At 33.0% G+C, this 15921-nt stretch overlaps 1 protein-coding gene across 1 annotated transcript in view; it reads left to right on the top strand.

The window, feature by feature from the left end:
- The first annotated feature begins 4106 nt into the window (after positions 1-4106).
- The window catches only part of LOC118189363 (uncharacterized), a 121626-nt gene continuing 109811 nt past the window's right edge, over positions 4107-15921 (top strand). Inside the window, exon 1 of the mRNA XM_085822819.1 lies at positions 4107-4388. Coding sequence (XP_085678945.1) covers positions 4296-4388 — 93 coding nt within the window. The 5' untranslated portion in view covers positions 4107-4295. The remainder of the gene's footprint in view (positions 4389-15921) is intronic.

Raw genomic sequence — 15921 nt, 5'->3', positions numbered from 1 at the left:
TGTGATCGAACTGAAGATTTAAAAAATAACACACTTGTTAACTTCAGACTGAGCTAAAAAAAAGAATTTAGAGGTATTTCAAATAAAGCTATTAAATTTTTATTGCCTTTTTGCTCAACCTATTTGTGTGAACAAGAATGTTCTTCCATAATATATTAAAAAAAAATTAAAAGTGGATCCTAATTTACGGTTAAAGCTAGGTGAAATATGACAAGACATATATATATATATATATATATATATATAAAAAACTGATCTCTCTTAAACAGGCCCAAATTTCACACTAAATTTTAGAATTAAAATATTATAACTTAAATTTTATTAATTAAAATAGTAACCATATTTTTAATCTAATATTTTTTATGTGTGCATATTTGTTACGTAGAACCAGGGAAAAAGGTAAGCGGCAGAGACACACATTACGGCACAAGACAGAATACGAAACTTAGAACGAACAACTTGTACTTACAAACGCTTACTCAGCTTCGAATCTTATGGACGCCAAATCCGGCGCTATTTGGCGTGATTTGGCGGATTTGGCGTGAGCTTAAATAAACATCGTTAACAATATTTAATACAAATAGTCAACAGTTTGGGAAAATGGCAAAATATATATTTTTTAATATTTCTATTGAGAAATCGAAAAACAATCGTTGTAAAATGTAGTGGTGGTACTAAAGATTTCCAATTTTTGTTTAGATGGTTTTGTTTAGATGGTCATCTGAACATTATATAGTATATGGTATACGTAATGGTATGAATAATCATGTGGTTCTGCCTTTAATGGATAGATGGCGCTCTCGTCGCCCGCCGAAAATGTGTGAAAAAAATAACTTGATGTTTAGAATTCTCTTGATACTTGAACGTAGAAATATGCTTGATTCTTGAAATTTGAAATATTTACTGTGATTTTCCTTTCACTTCTAGCAGTGGAAATTATATAAATATATTCTGTTTTGTGTAAATAAATTGTTGTGTTTGTTCTGGGCAACTATTTATAGGGTGGGCCAAAAAGGACCTGCTAATATTAAACACGGATAACTCTTGTAATAATAATTTATTTTGTTTAGTTTTTTTTTATGGTATACGTAATGGTATGAATAATCATGCGGTTCTGCTTTTAATGGATAGATGGCGCTCTCGTCGAGCGCCAAAAAGTGTGTTTAAAAAAAACGTGATGTTTAGAATTCTCTTGATACTTGAACGTAGAAATATGCTTGATTCTTGAAATTTGAAATATTTACTGTGATTTTTTCACTTCTAGCGGTGGAAATTATATAAATATATTCTGTTTTGTGTAAATAAAATGTTGTTGTGTCTGTTCTGTGCAACTATTTATACGGTGGGCCAAAAAGGAGCTACTAATATTAAACACGGATAACTCTTGTAATAATAATTTATTTTGTTTAGATTTTTTTATGGTATACGTAATGGTATGAATAATCATGCGGTTCTGCTTTTAATGGATAGATGGCGCTCTCGTCGCGCGCCGAAAAATGCGTGAAAAAAAAACTTGATGTTTAGAATTCTCTTGATACTTGAACGCAGGACTGAAGAGACTATTTATCCCTGCTTGAACGTAGAAATATGCTTGATTCTTGAAATTTGAAATATTTACTGTGATTTTTTCATTTCTAGCGGTGGAAATTATATAAATATATTCTGTTTTGTGTAAATAAAATGTTGTTGTGTCTGTTCTGTGCAACTATTTATACGGTGGGCCAAAAAGGACCTACTAATATTAGACACGGATAATTCTTGTAATAATAATTAATTTTGATTAGGTTTTTTTTATATATTAAATATATTTATGGAATTTATTTATGAAATATAACATCAGATAAATGTCCACCATTTTTCTCGATACAGAGATTGGCTCTTTTTAACGCGTTTTCCATTACATCACGTAATGTTTCTGGTTGAATGCTCAGTATTTCGTCTCGAATTTTCTGCATCAGCTGTCTAATAGTCTCTGGTTTATTAACATACACTTTGTCTTTTAACCAATTAACTGTGATTGACGAGTATACTCGTCATGGAGGAGCGGCACAATTTTGTATATTGACGAGTATACTCGTCATGCGTATAATGAAATGGAAAGATAAGAGGGAGGTTTATTTAGCAAGTACTGTACATAATGACAAAGTAATAGAAACAGAGAAAAGAAAAATAATAACAAATTGTGTATAGTACCCTGTTTCGCTGAATATCACTCCACAGCAGGAATTTAAATTCTTACTTTTATATGTATAATATTTAATTTAATTGATTGCGTTTTTAGTTTAATATGTATGTAATATATATGCTTATGTTAACCAAATAAGTAAATATTAGTACTAAAATTTTCAATTTTCTAAAATAAACCCATATTTTTCATCCAATATCTTACAAGCGCAATTTACTCTGTGATGGACGAATATACAGTCATGGCTCGATTCTGGCGACACAAAACGGTGCGCACTCTTAAACGAGGGGGCCACAGTTAACTGGTTAAATATCCCCATAAAAAAAGGATTCTGCTTCGCCATTGGCAGCAAAACGTTTTCAATCATTGTTCTGTAAGAAGTTCCGGAAATCGTTTCCGGTGTTCCATCCTCATTCTGGAAGAAATGTGAGCCGATAATTCTATTGGGCATAACACCGCACCAAACAGTAGACTTGAATTAAAATATTGCCGATATTTACGCTGCATCATAACAATTGATCTTTGACAAGAATAAAACGCGTTGTTTTGCACTGTATGGTTCCATACTAAATTTCCAAGAATTCAATTATAACCTAGAAAAAAGAAAACATAATTATATAAAAAAATAAAACCGTTACTTGTGTTTGATATTGGTAGGTCTTATTTGGCCCACCCTATACCTCGGATCTATTGGATTACAATCTACATTTGTGATTCTAGAGCTGCTGTCTTAGCTTTGAACCATGGAATTTTTTTACACCATGCCACATTTTATTTATGATATTTACTGATAAGGAGTAAATACTATAATCTTAACAATATGAATATTATTGCGGAAAAAACGAAGTTCATAAATGTTAATTTTCAGCTACTTTGGCAGTTATTTGAATTGAAAAGGTACACATAAAACAATGAATACATAAATCTTATTACGTGTTTCATTTAATGAATGGTGACGTATAACAAGTAGATTTTTAAAACGAAATTTAATTGTTATTTCTTTTCTTTCAGGTTCTGATGAATCATTTGCAACATGTCAATATTCGCACAAACAACGACCAGATGGTATTGCACCAATAGAATAGGAGATAAATATATTTTGTTTGCTACCATGTAATTCTTCAAAAACAGCTGCAAAAATTTTATTACAAGCTGTGATGCCACGGTAGAGACAAATTCCTGTTTGAAAACCAATAAACGTAACTCTTCTATCGATAAATAATAACAAACTTTGAGGCATAAAATTTGGAAACATCATTTGAATTTAAACAAAGAGTAAAACGGGTGTATAATCGATAATGGGACATTATTTCAGGAAAAATAAAATATCTTCGCTTTTCACTTGCAAAGAATTTGGTTTAAAACGGATAAAATAATTGCTGTAATTATCAGTAAACACCCCTGAAAATGTTTATTTAATGGACTCCGAGCTAAACTATTGATTAGAAATGAAAAGAGGAATAATTTAATTATTTTCGTTAAAAGCAATTTTCAGGCACTGAAATGTATGATGAATGCTTTCTGTAGCATCGGTTCGTTGTGTAGGTTCGTATCTGTAGGGCAAGTGCATCACAGCTTGTTAAAAAAAAGCAGTTTGGATAAATGGACCACGTTTCTGTGACAGGATATGATGAATTAAAATATATTGTCTTGGAAATATTTTTGGTGCCATTTCTTTTTTCCAAGGAATAAAAGTAACCCGAGCAGACGTTTCTGACCCAAATCTAGGATATACGCAGAGACACTTTTGATGACTTAAATTACAGGGTTACCACAAATGTTTCATTTTTAAAAAGGCTATATTTTCAAAAGTATTTTACGTACACACATGAAAGGTATATGAAAATAACCACAAACTCATAAAGGTTTTTTTTCACTATTTCACTAAGTTTCTCGGATAACTGGAATATTGCTTCATCGCTGAATATCATCTTGGTGGCGAAATCTTCATCGTCCTCCAATGCTGTCACAAAAATCTAGTCCACCGGCGTAATCCTCCGTCTTTAACTGTTGCAGGAGCTATACATGGTACGGCTTGAAATGCAGTTGCTGGCGCAAAATCTTCCACCCGGTTTTTGCGGTATCCGGAACATCCGAGCCAATTGACAGAATGGCCATCTGGACAACAATGCTGGACGCCTGGACGTGTGTCGTGCCACCAAAGGGTCACATACTGAATATTTGTACAGGATGTATAAACTTGGTGAGTTTTTTATTCTTTTCGTATATCTTTCATGTGTGTACGTAAAATACGTTTGAAAATATAGCCTTTTTAAAACGAATGAATCATTTGTGCTAACCCTGTAATTTGGGATCTTTTTTTCCGTTACAGAACAAAGTGCGCCAATTGTTCACAAAAAGATACATGCACCTAACTTTGCTCGTTGGCTGTCTTTAACTTGTGTTGTTTTATTTTCCATACCAATACAGTTGTTTTCAACATAATTGTTGTCAAAAAGGTTTTAGAACATCACCAATTTTCTTCAGAAAATTACCTGCACCAACTTTTCAAATTTGGTAAGTGTTTTATCATTTCAGAGAAAAATTGTGTATCTTTCATACCACTTTTTTAGTATTATTTTATATTTTATGCATTACGCAGACGATTTGATATGCATTTTTGAAGTTTGAAAAAGGCTTAAACAATTTAGCGATATAAATTTATTGTAACTGATGTTTTTCCTTTATGCCATTTCGAAAAAAGAGATTTTACAACAGCGCTGTTCTTCCATAAAAGAAGGAAAACTTATATAATACATTTAACGGAAAAAGGGCGCAATTTAATAGAATGCTTCCTTAGCATTGCTTTAGATACGTAAACATTACGTTTCAATAGGAATAAATTGCTTCATGGCATAAACTTTCTTCCAAAAAGCTTTGTAATGCGTTTATTGAATAAAAGCACAAACGATTCATGCAACTCTCCCGTTTTTCATACAAATATTCAAAACGTGTGCATCGCCGTGATATCTTCCGGTCCAATAAACGTAATTTTTATCTGAAAATTTTTTAAACCTACCTCTTGCATTTTCTCCTGACCTCAAATCGAACATCATTTTGAATCTTGAAATCAGACATAAGGCATTTTGGAATTCGTGTCACTCCCTGTCATCTGTCTTCCCCAACCCTCATCGTCTATTCTTCCTAAAGCTTCGGGAATAAGAAAACGTTTTATCTCGAGGAAGCTGACAGTGAAATCTGTTCAAAATAAAAGATGGCTTTTTAGGAATATTTCAACTACATTGTTATCACCAATAGTTTTACGTGGAACGAGCTGTTCGACACACAATTCTTCGTTTTTAAATATTTCATGCAGCGGAAATATATTTGGTTGTTAGAGGAGATATTCTCCTGCTCTTTAAGCTGAATTGCAAAGGAAAAAAAAAACAAGTTCGGCTTGTTTTCACTTGTAATGTAATTCAGTTTTTTAGGATATATTTATGCGAGTGGGAATGTGGAATCGCCAATTTATTTTGCTGACTGTGGATGAAGAGAATGGGAAAAAGATAAATTTTCAGTTCATGAATATTTCAGGTACTGGGGGTGGGTGGAAAAAGACACAGTGAAGAAGAAATGGTAAAGCATATTTTATGTAACCATTTCTGTCTTTTAGCTAACTATTTATGTATTTTTACGTCAGTTGCAGTTACAGTAACAGTGAACAGTAAAATCTATAATATTTCTATAGATGTAGAGTTGGTACTTGAATTCCTCGACTCACGTTTTGCTTCCTTGTACGAAATAAAGGTAGTATTGTAATCGCGAAACATTTCGGGTATCATATTTCAACGGATGGCTCTCGAATCCATTTGAATGATTTTTTAAGTGACATATGTACGTACGGAAAGAATAAAGAACTCTTTTTTCCAAACGGATTGCAAAATCGATTTAGAGTAGAGTCACAAGAGATTTTTTTGTCGTGACGTCTGTACGTATGTATCTCGCAAAACTCAAAAACGAGTAGCCGTAGAACGTTGAAATTTTGCATATGGAACTTCTGTAACATGTAGTTGTAAACCTCCTTTTTTCGTTGCAATCGGTTGCACCAAACTTTTATATATATTACCACCCTGTTATCCAGTTAAGTTAGCTCAGTATTTTTGTTCTCATATGTTGGCAAATTGTGCACATTTTGTGTAAAAGTGGTTGAATTATGTTTTTCCGAAGTTTTGGTTGAGATTTTCATGCCTTTAGTTAATCTGCATTGAATAGTTTTAGAATTTTCAACCATTTAAAGGTTTAAGTAGCGCTTGGCCAAATAAGGCTGACATTTGTTTACAATTGAAAATCTTAATAGTGAATTAAGTCAGCTGTTGCACCAACTTCAGTGTCCTTCTGAGCAGCGGGACCAAAAGTTAACTTTCAATTTTGTGCACGAGACATTTGGCCTTCATGCCCGTTGGCCAAATAGCTTGTTTTTGGTAGAAACTTTAATTTTCACTGTAAAAAAAAATCTGAAAGCTTTCAAATTTTATATTATGCACAAAAGGGCGTTTTTTCATTAACACACGGATACACGGTTCGAGATCATTTGAGCTAAAAATATTTAAAAAGAGCATATCTTTAGAATTTCCGATAGAGAGTTTCGCGAGCTGAAAATAAAACTTTTATTCTACGGAGTATTGCCCCTGCTGGATTTGAAATCATTGAGTTTTTAATCAAAAATTCGTTAAAGTTTTACAAAATATGAACTAGATTAGAAGGTATTTCTCCCGCCTTCTTAGCATGCCTTCGTGGTGCAGTAGTCAGCACGCTCGGCGCGTATTCGGGAGGTCCGTGGTTAGAGTTCCGGCGAGTACATTGCTCATTTTTCGTCTATCTTGCTTTCAAAAAATAACCTAATGTCTCTACAATGGCGCCTGAACTAAAAAAAAAGTGGTGGATGATAATTCTCCACAACCAGGATTTGGCGATTGGTTTCCCTAATCCCCAGTCACCCTTTAAAAAGAGGAGCATATGAAGTATTTCTTTCTCCTTCTGCATGACTTCCTGGGGCAGTGTTCAGCGCACTTGGCGCGTATTCGAAAGGTTAGTGGTTCGAGTCCCGGCGAGAACATTGCTCATTTTTGACGTCTCCTACTTTAAAAAACCTAATGTCTCTACAAGATAATAAAAAAATCGGAAATTAAAAATCTGGCTTTTGACGAGATTTACTAATTCAATTGCGTTGTCAAATATATAAGGGCACTTCTAGTGATCGAGTTAAACCGCTGAATGCTAGTAATTCGACCTGGTTTGGATTTGAAGCCAGGCAAAGAATTTTGTTGCATGGTTGGTTTTTGTGGTTTTCCCCATGCGCAACGTGAATATGAGCCAGTATCTTTCAGAAAGACTAAGGCATCCCTCTTCGACTTTCTTCCACGAAGGCATCGTTCCTGTTAGGTAGATATCCCTCGTGGCTTTGCTATATTCAAATAAGCTAACCTAACTTAACCAACAAACTTAACCTTTGCCTTTTTACTTTTCTTTCTTTCTTAATTTTCTTACTTTTTAAATTTTCTTACTTTAAAAAGCATTTTTTAAAACTTGCATTTTAGTTGCCATATAAGCATGTATTTTTTTTTCAATAACTATCTTATAAAGAGTTTCGAATGGCTGAAAAAGCTGCAGACGCAAGGCGCAAAACATTGAAAAAATCGTATGATCTTTTGTTTTATTATAAGTTTATAAAATATATATTGAGTCTAACTTATACTATCATTCGTTTTAATAAAATAAGAGTTAATCTGCAATGAAACATTTAGAATTTACACATTTTAAAAATGATTTTGATAACGAATTAAAGTAAATGTTTTAGAATAAAAATTTCTGGTAGCAGTTTATTATTTGAAATGAGAAACATCGTCTGCTACTTTTAAATTCTTCTTCCTTCAAAATGTCGCACGTAAACAAGCTGTGGATTCAAGGATATATTTTTGCGCTTTACGAAGAAAACTATTTCCGTTCCATATTCGAAGATGTGAAATGCGTGGTATTAAAATTTGTAAGTGCAAAATAAGAAACATTTATTAATCGTAAAGGGAACAACTGCCAGTTATTATTTCTACATGGAAAGAAGACTCCAAAAGAATATCCGATAAAGGTATGTATTATTTCTAATGTCTAAGTTAAATCATTGGTAACAAGGGAAATTCACTAATGCAGAAATCAAATGCAGTCTTTAAATAAATTTGTAGTAAAAATAAATAAAATAAAAAACCAAGATTTAGAACTTAAAAAAGCTGAAAAAACAATATTATTTAAAAGCATTTGCCTAGTAATTTGAAATGTAGGTTTCTTTTAAAGAAATAATATTGTATGAATTACCAGGAGTTTATCCATGACTACTACTACGTTCTTTCTGCCAAACGATTTCTTCGCAAATTAAATTACTCGCATAATTTTCCCTTCTCGATTTTCAGATTAAAAAATTAGTTGAAAAAGAAAAATGAGCTAGTAAATACCGTATATTTTTAAGTCAACAATTCTGCCTTTGTTACTGGATGCATTAAATATAAGAATGCATATCTGATATAAAGGAAAATTTAAATGTATGTTAACTTTAAAGAATAAAGAGGCTAGATCGTTTAGAATGGAAAGCTTGGTGCCTCTTCTTTTCTGCTATCAAAGAAACGTTATTAATGATGGCTTATTGCCAATCATTGTTACGAAATATGAGAAAAATGCATCTTCAGATAAAATTAATTTTTCGGATTATGAGAGCAAACTATTTATCTCTGCAGCTAAGGGAAAAAAAAACTATTTGAAAATAAAAGTGCATATTCGTACGAACAACGAGGAAACAATTTATTTTTATAATTTGACGTCTTCTTTTACAAAACACTGTAATAATATTTTCCAAAGGTCTAAGTAAATTTGCATATAGTCTTACTACATACAATTAAATTTAATTTATAGTGGTAAAAGAAGAAAAGAATATTTGTTGACTAAAATTATGGAAGTCATTCATTTTCAAGCAGATTTAAAGTATGCAAATTTTTATTGTTGAGAGACATGTGTGTCAAGAATTTTATTTGATAAAATTTAATCACAAAATTGGTTTTTAGCCCAAAGGATCGTTACCCAAGAAGGGCTATTATTCTCAAAACGGGATTTTGCGTTGAATCACTACAAAAGTCTGAATCACTTTTCAAATTGTTACCAACAAATGTTATCGCTCTGTATAATTTTTAGAGAAATTAAATAATGAAGAATTTGCATGAATGTATGCATATTTTGTGAAAAAACAACGGTACTTAGAGCTATCAAATTGTGAATAACGTAATCATCCACCCGAATATGAACACCTGGAAGTCTAAATTTTGAATGTTTTTTATTGTGTATTTCATATTTTGTGAAACTTTAAAGAATTTTTGATTAACAAACTCAGTGACATCAATGTGAGCAATGACAACAGTGTACGTTCTTTTATAGTTAGCTTTATGAATTAAAATTTGAAATTCTGTTCAAACATTTGGTATCTTTTAACCCTTTGGTTAAAAAGCTAGTATCAAAAACAAAACAAGTACATTTTAACTCTTTAGTTAGAAGATAGTACTAAAAAATAAGCAGGCAAAAAAAAAAAAAAAAAAAAAAAAAATTATATGCTTGCCACATGATTAACATGATGTAATGATTAACATAAACAATAAAAGTTATATCACTTTTTCAGCACAATAGGGGCGTTAGCCCGAATGTGCTATTATTCTCGGAATTATTTATAGGGCTATTATTTTGCGCTGAATCACTATAAACCGCTTATCACTTTCCCAAACTGTTGCCACCCAAAATTATCGGCCTGTATTATTTTTAACGAAATGGAAATAATGAAGAATCTGCCTAAATGTATGAACGTTTTTCGCATGAGCACTTGGAAGACCAAATTTTAAATTTTGGATTTGTTTTACTATCTATTTCATGTTTTGTAAATCTGTAATGAATATTTAATTAACATATAAGGTATTTCTCCCGCCATCTTGGCATGCCTTTGTGGTGTGGTGGTCTGCACGCTGGGGGCGTATTCCAGAGGTCCGCGGTTCGATTCCTGGCGAAGGCCTTTGCTTATTTTTCATCTTTCCTGCTTCCAAAAAGTACCTAATGTCTCTACAAGTGGCGCCCGAACTAAAAGGGTAGTGGATGATGACTCTCCACACCCAGGATTTGGCGATTGGGTCCCACAGAAACCCCAGTCGCCCTTTAAAAATATAAGGTATTTTCCCCGCCTTCTTGGCATACCTTCTTGGTGTGGTGGTCTGCACGCTGGACCGTATTCCAGAGGCCCGTGGTTCGATTCCCGGCGGCATATAAGCATTCTGTACCGCGCCACGCTCATAGGGAAAATTCATCCTCGTGATTGGATACGGCTTCCGATGACGTCATTTCCGTTACGCTTAGGAACGCTTTAATTTTGCTTGTGCTTGAAAGTACACGTCTATACCGTTTGTTTGCATTTTGATAGCAGTACGGAAAAGATTATTACCGTTAATGACGTGCGTTGCATTATTGTTGTAGATTATACTTATTACGGTACTATAGTATGGTGAAGTTAATATAAAAATATTGTGCATTTTTTGTTTCATAGAGAGAAAAATCAGTATTTCTTCTAGTGCGCTAAATCCGTAAATGTGTATTAATGCTAAATGCAGAGGTTTTATAGAAATGTATTCTTGATTTAAAAGCCTTCATATTAAAGGCTTTGTGAGTATTAATTCATTGTTTCATGTTCATTAAATACTCCGAAAGCAAGAGATAAGTCAGTTTTCGCAAACAACAAAAACGTTCGAAGCTAACATTATTACACAGTAAATTCTTAATATTTGTAGTCAGTCTGAAAAAGTAAAATTTATTTTTGATGTTAGACTACTATAGATTTGGAACAAAGAATTAGAAGAACATATGTATAAATTCAATATTTCCCATGAATATGTACTTTATGAACATTGCACATTTTGTAACGCGTAAAACCTTCTGTACTTTTTTATAAAAATAGTGTTTATCAGAGAAGAAAGTTTCTTTTCATGTGTATTCAGCGAATATACTGAATGCACTTTTTTTTTTCACTTAGAGCAACAGAATAAAGGGTGAAAGGCATGGACATTAACATGGAAATAACATATGCAGTTGCAAATGAAATATTTTTTGTAATGTGAATGCAATAAAATTTCATAAAAAATATACTTACTGGCACATATGCTTTAACATTTGAGTTGAGATCACCGTGTAATCCAGTGTGTTGCGTGTAATCCAATGTGTTGTGTTTTTTGAACGGTTACAGCCGAAAACATCGCGGCAAAAACATCGCGGAGAAAACAACGCAAGGCAAAAACGTCGTGCTACAAAACATCGTGGGAGAAAACATCGCAACGAGAAAACATCGCAGTTCTAAAACATCGTGGTACAAAACATCGTCGTCGAAAATAAAGCGGTTCAAAAACTTCGCAGTTTAAAAACATCCTCGTCGAAAATATCGTGGTAAAAAATAAAGTATCTACAAATCATCGCGTGACGATAACATCGCAGATATGCTTCTTTCAGGCTTTAATAACTGTAAATGGATATTCCCATATTGATTTGTGATCGCAAGATGGAAAGAAGGATAATTTTTACTTTCATACTTTTTATTAACTAATAAATTTTTGCTGAGAAAATAAGAATGAAACTTAAGCATAGAAAATTAATGCAACTTATAGCACTTAATAGAATTTTAAACCGACATATTTAACTAACAAAGGCCATTAATAAATCATTTTTATAAAGTTTCTCCTAGTAATTTTTCATGAAAAGTATAATCTATAATTTGCATTTAATTTTTTATGCTTAAGTTTTCTTCTTACTTTTTCAGCAAACATTTATTAGTTAATAAAATATGTGAAAATAAAAATTATCCTTCTTTACATACTGAACTCACAAATCATTATGGGAATATCCATTTACAATAATTAAAACCTGAAAAAAGCATGTCTGCGAAGTTATCGTCATGCGATGATTTGTAGATACTTTATTTATTACCACGATATTTTCGATGACGATGTTTTTAAACTGCGAAGTTTTTGAACCGCTTTATTTTCGACGACGATGTTTTGTAGCACGATGTTTTAGAACTGCGATGTTTTCTCTTTGCGATGTTTTCTCCCACGATGTTTTGTAGCACGACGTTTTCGCCTTGCGTTGTTTTCTCCGCGATGTTTTCGTCCGCGATGTTATCGGCGGACACCTTTTTGAACTCAGTTATTTATATAATCGAAGCATTTAAGATTGATTCTGATATTAACAGCATCTTTGAAGGATTTTATAATTTTATTTTTTCATAAATAGGATGCCATCTGCAGAAAGGGTGCATGTCAATTGTTTTCGTCTGTCATTATTATTTAAAGAACATGAATGATAACCTCACGCTTCCGCATCACTCATGTGCGTCATTCAACGAAAACAAAACTGTAAGAATCCCGCCTAAACGTCAATTCGCCGAAAGAAAATGATGTCATTGGAGAGTATGTCCAATCACAAGTACCGATTTTTCCCTATGCGAGAGGCGCGGTACAGAATGCTTATATGCTTCCCAGCGAAGGCGTTGCTAATATTTCTAATATTTCATCTTTCCTGCTTCCAAAAAATACCTAATGTCTCTCCAAACAATGATTTCAAAGCGAGCACTGGCAACACTGTACCGAATAAAATATTTTTATTTCCATCCCACGAGACTGTCTATCGAAAATTCTAAAGTTTTGCTGCTTTTAAATATCTACTGGCTTTGCTATTGAACTGAATTTTATGTGGTTTAATTACGAAGAACATGATATTTTAATAAATAAATGTAACACACAAAGCGTTAATAATAAAAAGACGAAAAACATTTTTGCTAGCTATCTTATTAAGAAAACATAACACTGATACGATGAACTGAAATATGAAAATATATCCCAACACTTTAAAGTTTCTTAAAAAATAAAAATCTGACAGGTTTCAGATTTTAAATTACGTCCAAAGGGGCGTTTTTTTAACGTTTTGTGTGTTATCTTTATATATTAAATATCATGTTCTTTGCACTTAAATCATAAAATTCAGTTCAATAGCAATGTCGCAAAATAATTTTAAAATGAGCCTATCTTTAGAATTTCCGATACACAGTTCCGCGCGCTGGAGATAAACAAAAGGTTCCCCCCCTTAGAGTGTTGGCATTGTTCGCTTTGAAATCCTTGAGTTTGTTAATAAAAGATTCGTTAAAGCTTTACAAAATGTGAAATTGATAATAAAACAAATTCCAAGTTTCAAATTTGGTCTTCCACATGCCCACATTCATAGGAGGATTACGTCATTCAAAATTCGATGGCTCTGTGTATTGTTTATCACAATGCGAGAAATATACATACATTTATGCAGATTTTTCATTATTTAATTTCTTGAAATATAATGCAGGACTCTAACATTGGGTGGCAACAGTTTGAAAAGTGAAACGGACATTTATAGTGATTCAACGCAAAATCGCAAAACGAAAACAATAGTCCTTCAGGGACAAAGCGTCTTTGGACTAATATATAAAATAATAGAACACTTTAAATTTACACTGCATGTGGAATTCTAAATTTTGTTAAATTAAATTTAAAAAATTGTGATTTGCTGTTGAATTGTATATGGTATAAGAGTGAAGTAAATAATGCTTAATAATGAAGCTAAAAATAAATAACGAAGCTAAAAGGTCAAAACAAATGGGTTAGCGAGAGCGAGTGTAACAGGAGTCTAATTAGACTGCGAGATCAGCGAGAGTTAAAGAAAAACTTAACAAACCCTTTTAGGCGACCATTTAAAATCTAAAACCTTTTAGATTTTTTTATTTTTTTTTAAAAAAATGGGGGGGGGGAATACCGTGGTTACACTACAGTGCCACTTGAATTCTACTTGTTGATTTAATTTTGATGATAAAACAAAAAGTTTCTAATTATTCAGGCAGAGTCAAACTTTGCAAACTGTGCGCTGGCGATTTCCATTTGTATTGCATAAACCACCTCGCAAATGTGCCCGATATATAGTGGCTTCTTGTTGGCGAATCTCAGATGGAACAACTGTATTTCCTAGCATGTCTTCATTTCTTCCTTCACGTTTCCGTAGTGCTGTCAATTCTCTACCTACAGAAATTCGAAAATCCTTCAATTTTCTAAGGAGTGACCCTCATTCTTCATAGAGAACAAGATGTACAATTTGTAACTTACGTTGACAAAATGCCAAAATATACGAAGCAACCAACTTTGAGAAAATAATTCGAAAATCTTTCAGTCCTAAGGCTTGACCTTTACATCTGTATTTTCTAAGATTTAGAGAACAAGATGTTCGATTTATAGAGAGAGACGATTATAGAGATTTATAGAGATTATGTACGATTATGGAGATTATACACCACTCTATTTTTATAAGAAGTGATTATAGACGATTATAAGGATTTATGTATGATTTATAGAGAAAGACGATTTATAGAGATTTAGAGAAAAAGATGTACGATTTATAACTGATTCACGAATAGAGCGGTGCAGACAACTGGGTACCTGGTCATCAAGGCCATACCTATAACATATATTTACTTTCCTAATTATGTATCAGGTAGCTTAAAAACAGGACGCTGCATACAAATACATAATTAATATTTTTTTAAAGAGTTATCAGTATGAACTAGAATAATAGTGAAAGTTTTGCCAAGATTCGATTCAAATTCGTTTCGTAGATCAGGACTTTGCAAGTGACATAGCTGAAAACAAGGATTAGTAAGATACAGGCAAGTAAGAATCACTGGTGTTTCCAAGACCAGAAATAGCGTACAGGGTCTTAACTGATAAAAGATAACAAATGAAGTAACAAAATTACAAGTACAGGAAATTAATAATATAATTTTGCTGAACTACAGCTAATGGCCTGTTGATATCTGTGAGATTATTACAATCACAGGTGAAGATCTAAATTGCAGGGTTGTTGATCTTTCTCTAGTTCTCGTGGAATTTTTGTGGAAGGAAGTAATATTATGTCGTTTGCAATCTTCATCTATTCTGTCTCACAGGCATGCGTCCAGAATAAACGAACATAGCAAAGCACGGGACACAGTATGGATTTGTGAAGGTGTAATTTGTAGTTGATATATATTACACTGTTTCGAGCAATTAAGGGCGTAAGTGTTTCAAGCTTTAGCTTTGCGTGCTTGAAGTTTCTGGATAACAGATATAAGGGGGGGCTCCATGTGAGAGGATTATTGAGGATTCCCCAAGATAAGGGAATTGCTGGTCCTAGGCTATCATGGTTTCATAAAACTTAAGGTTTCGTTTAATGCTTCTTCGTATTGTGAAGGGAATAGCCCCTAGGCTATAGAATAGTGTTTTATCGATATCTATCATGATTTCACATTTTGCAAGCCAAGTGCGTGAATGTGTTCTTGTAACCATTGGGTGACTGCACTATTAAATGCACTTTATACAAGGATCGTTGTATCATCAGCGTGCATTGCAAGTGTTGGGTTGGGTATAGTGGGATGTCGTTCATGTAAATATTGAAGAGTGTTGGACCAAGTCTTTGTGGAACATCAGCTAATATAGCACGGGGGTAAAATATGTGACAGAAACATGAACGGATTTAATTATTGTGGTGTAGCCTGAGAAACCCAGACAGGATAATTTGTGTATGAGTATATCCAGCCAAAATATGATGAGTATATCCAGCGATCAAAAGGCCTTGGCAATATGGATGAAAGTTCATCCTCTGGTTTTTCTATTCTGCATGCC

Source organism: Stegodyphus dumicola, chromosome 8 (genome assembly GCF_044657685.1).
Source record: "Stegodyphus dumicola isolate Sdum_Otavi_A_Nest chromosome 8, ASM4465768v1".
In the NCBI taxonomy this organism is placed as follows: Eukaryota; Metazoa; Arthropoda; class Arachnida; order Araneae; family Eresidae; genus Stegodyphus; species Stegodyphus dumicola.
The sequence above is the reverse complement of the archived record's forward strand: the minus strand, read 5'-3'. Positions and strand labels throughout refer to the sequence as shown.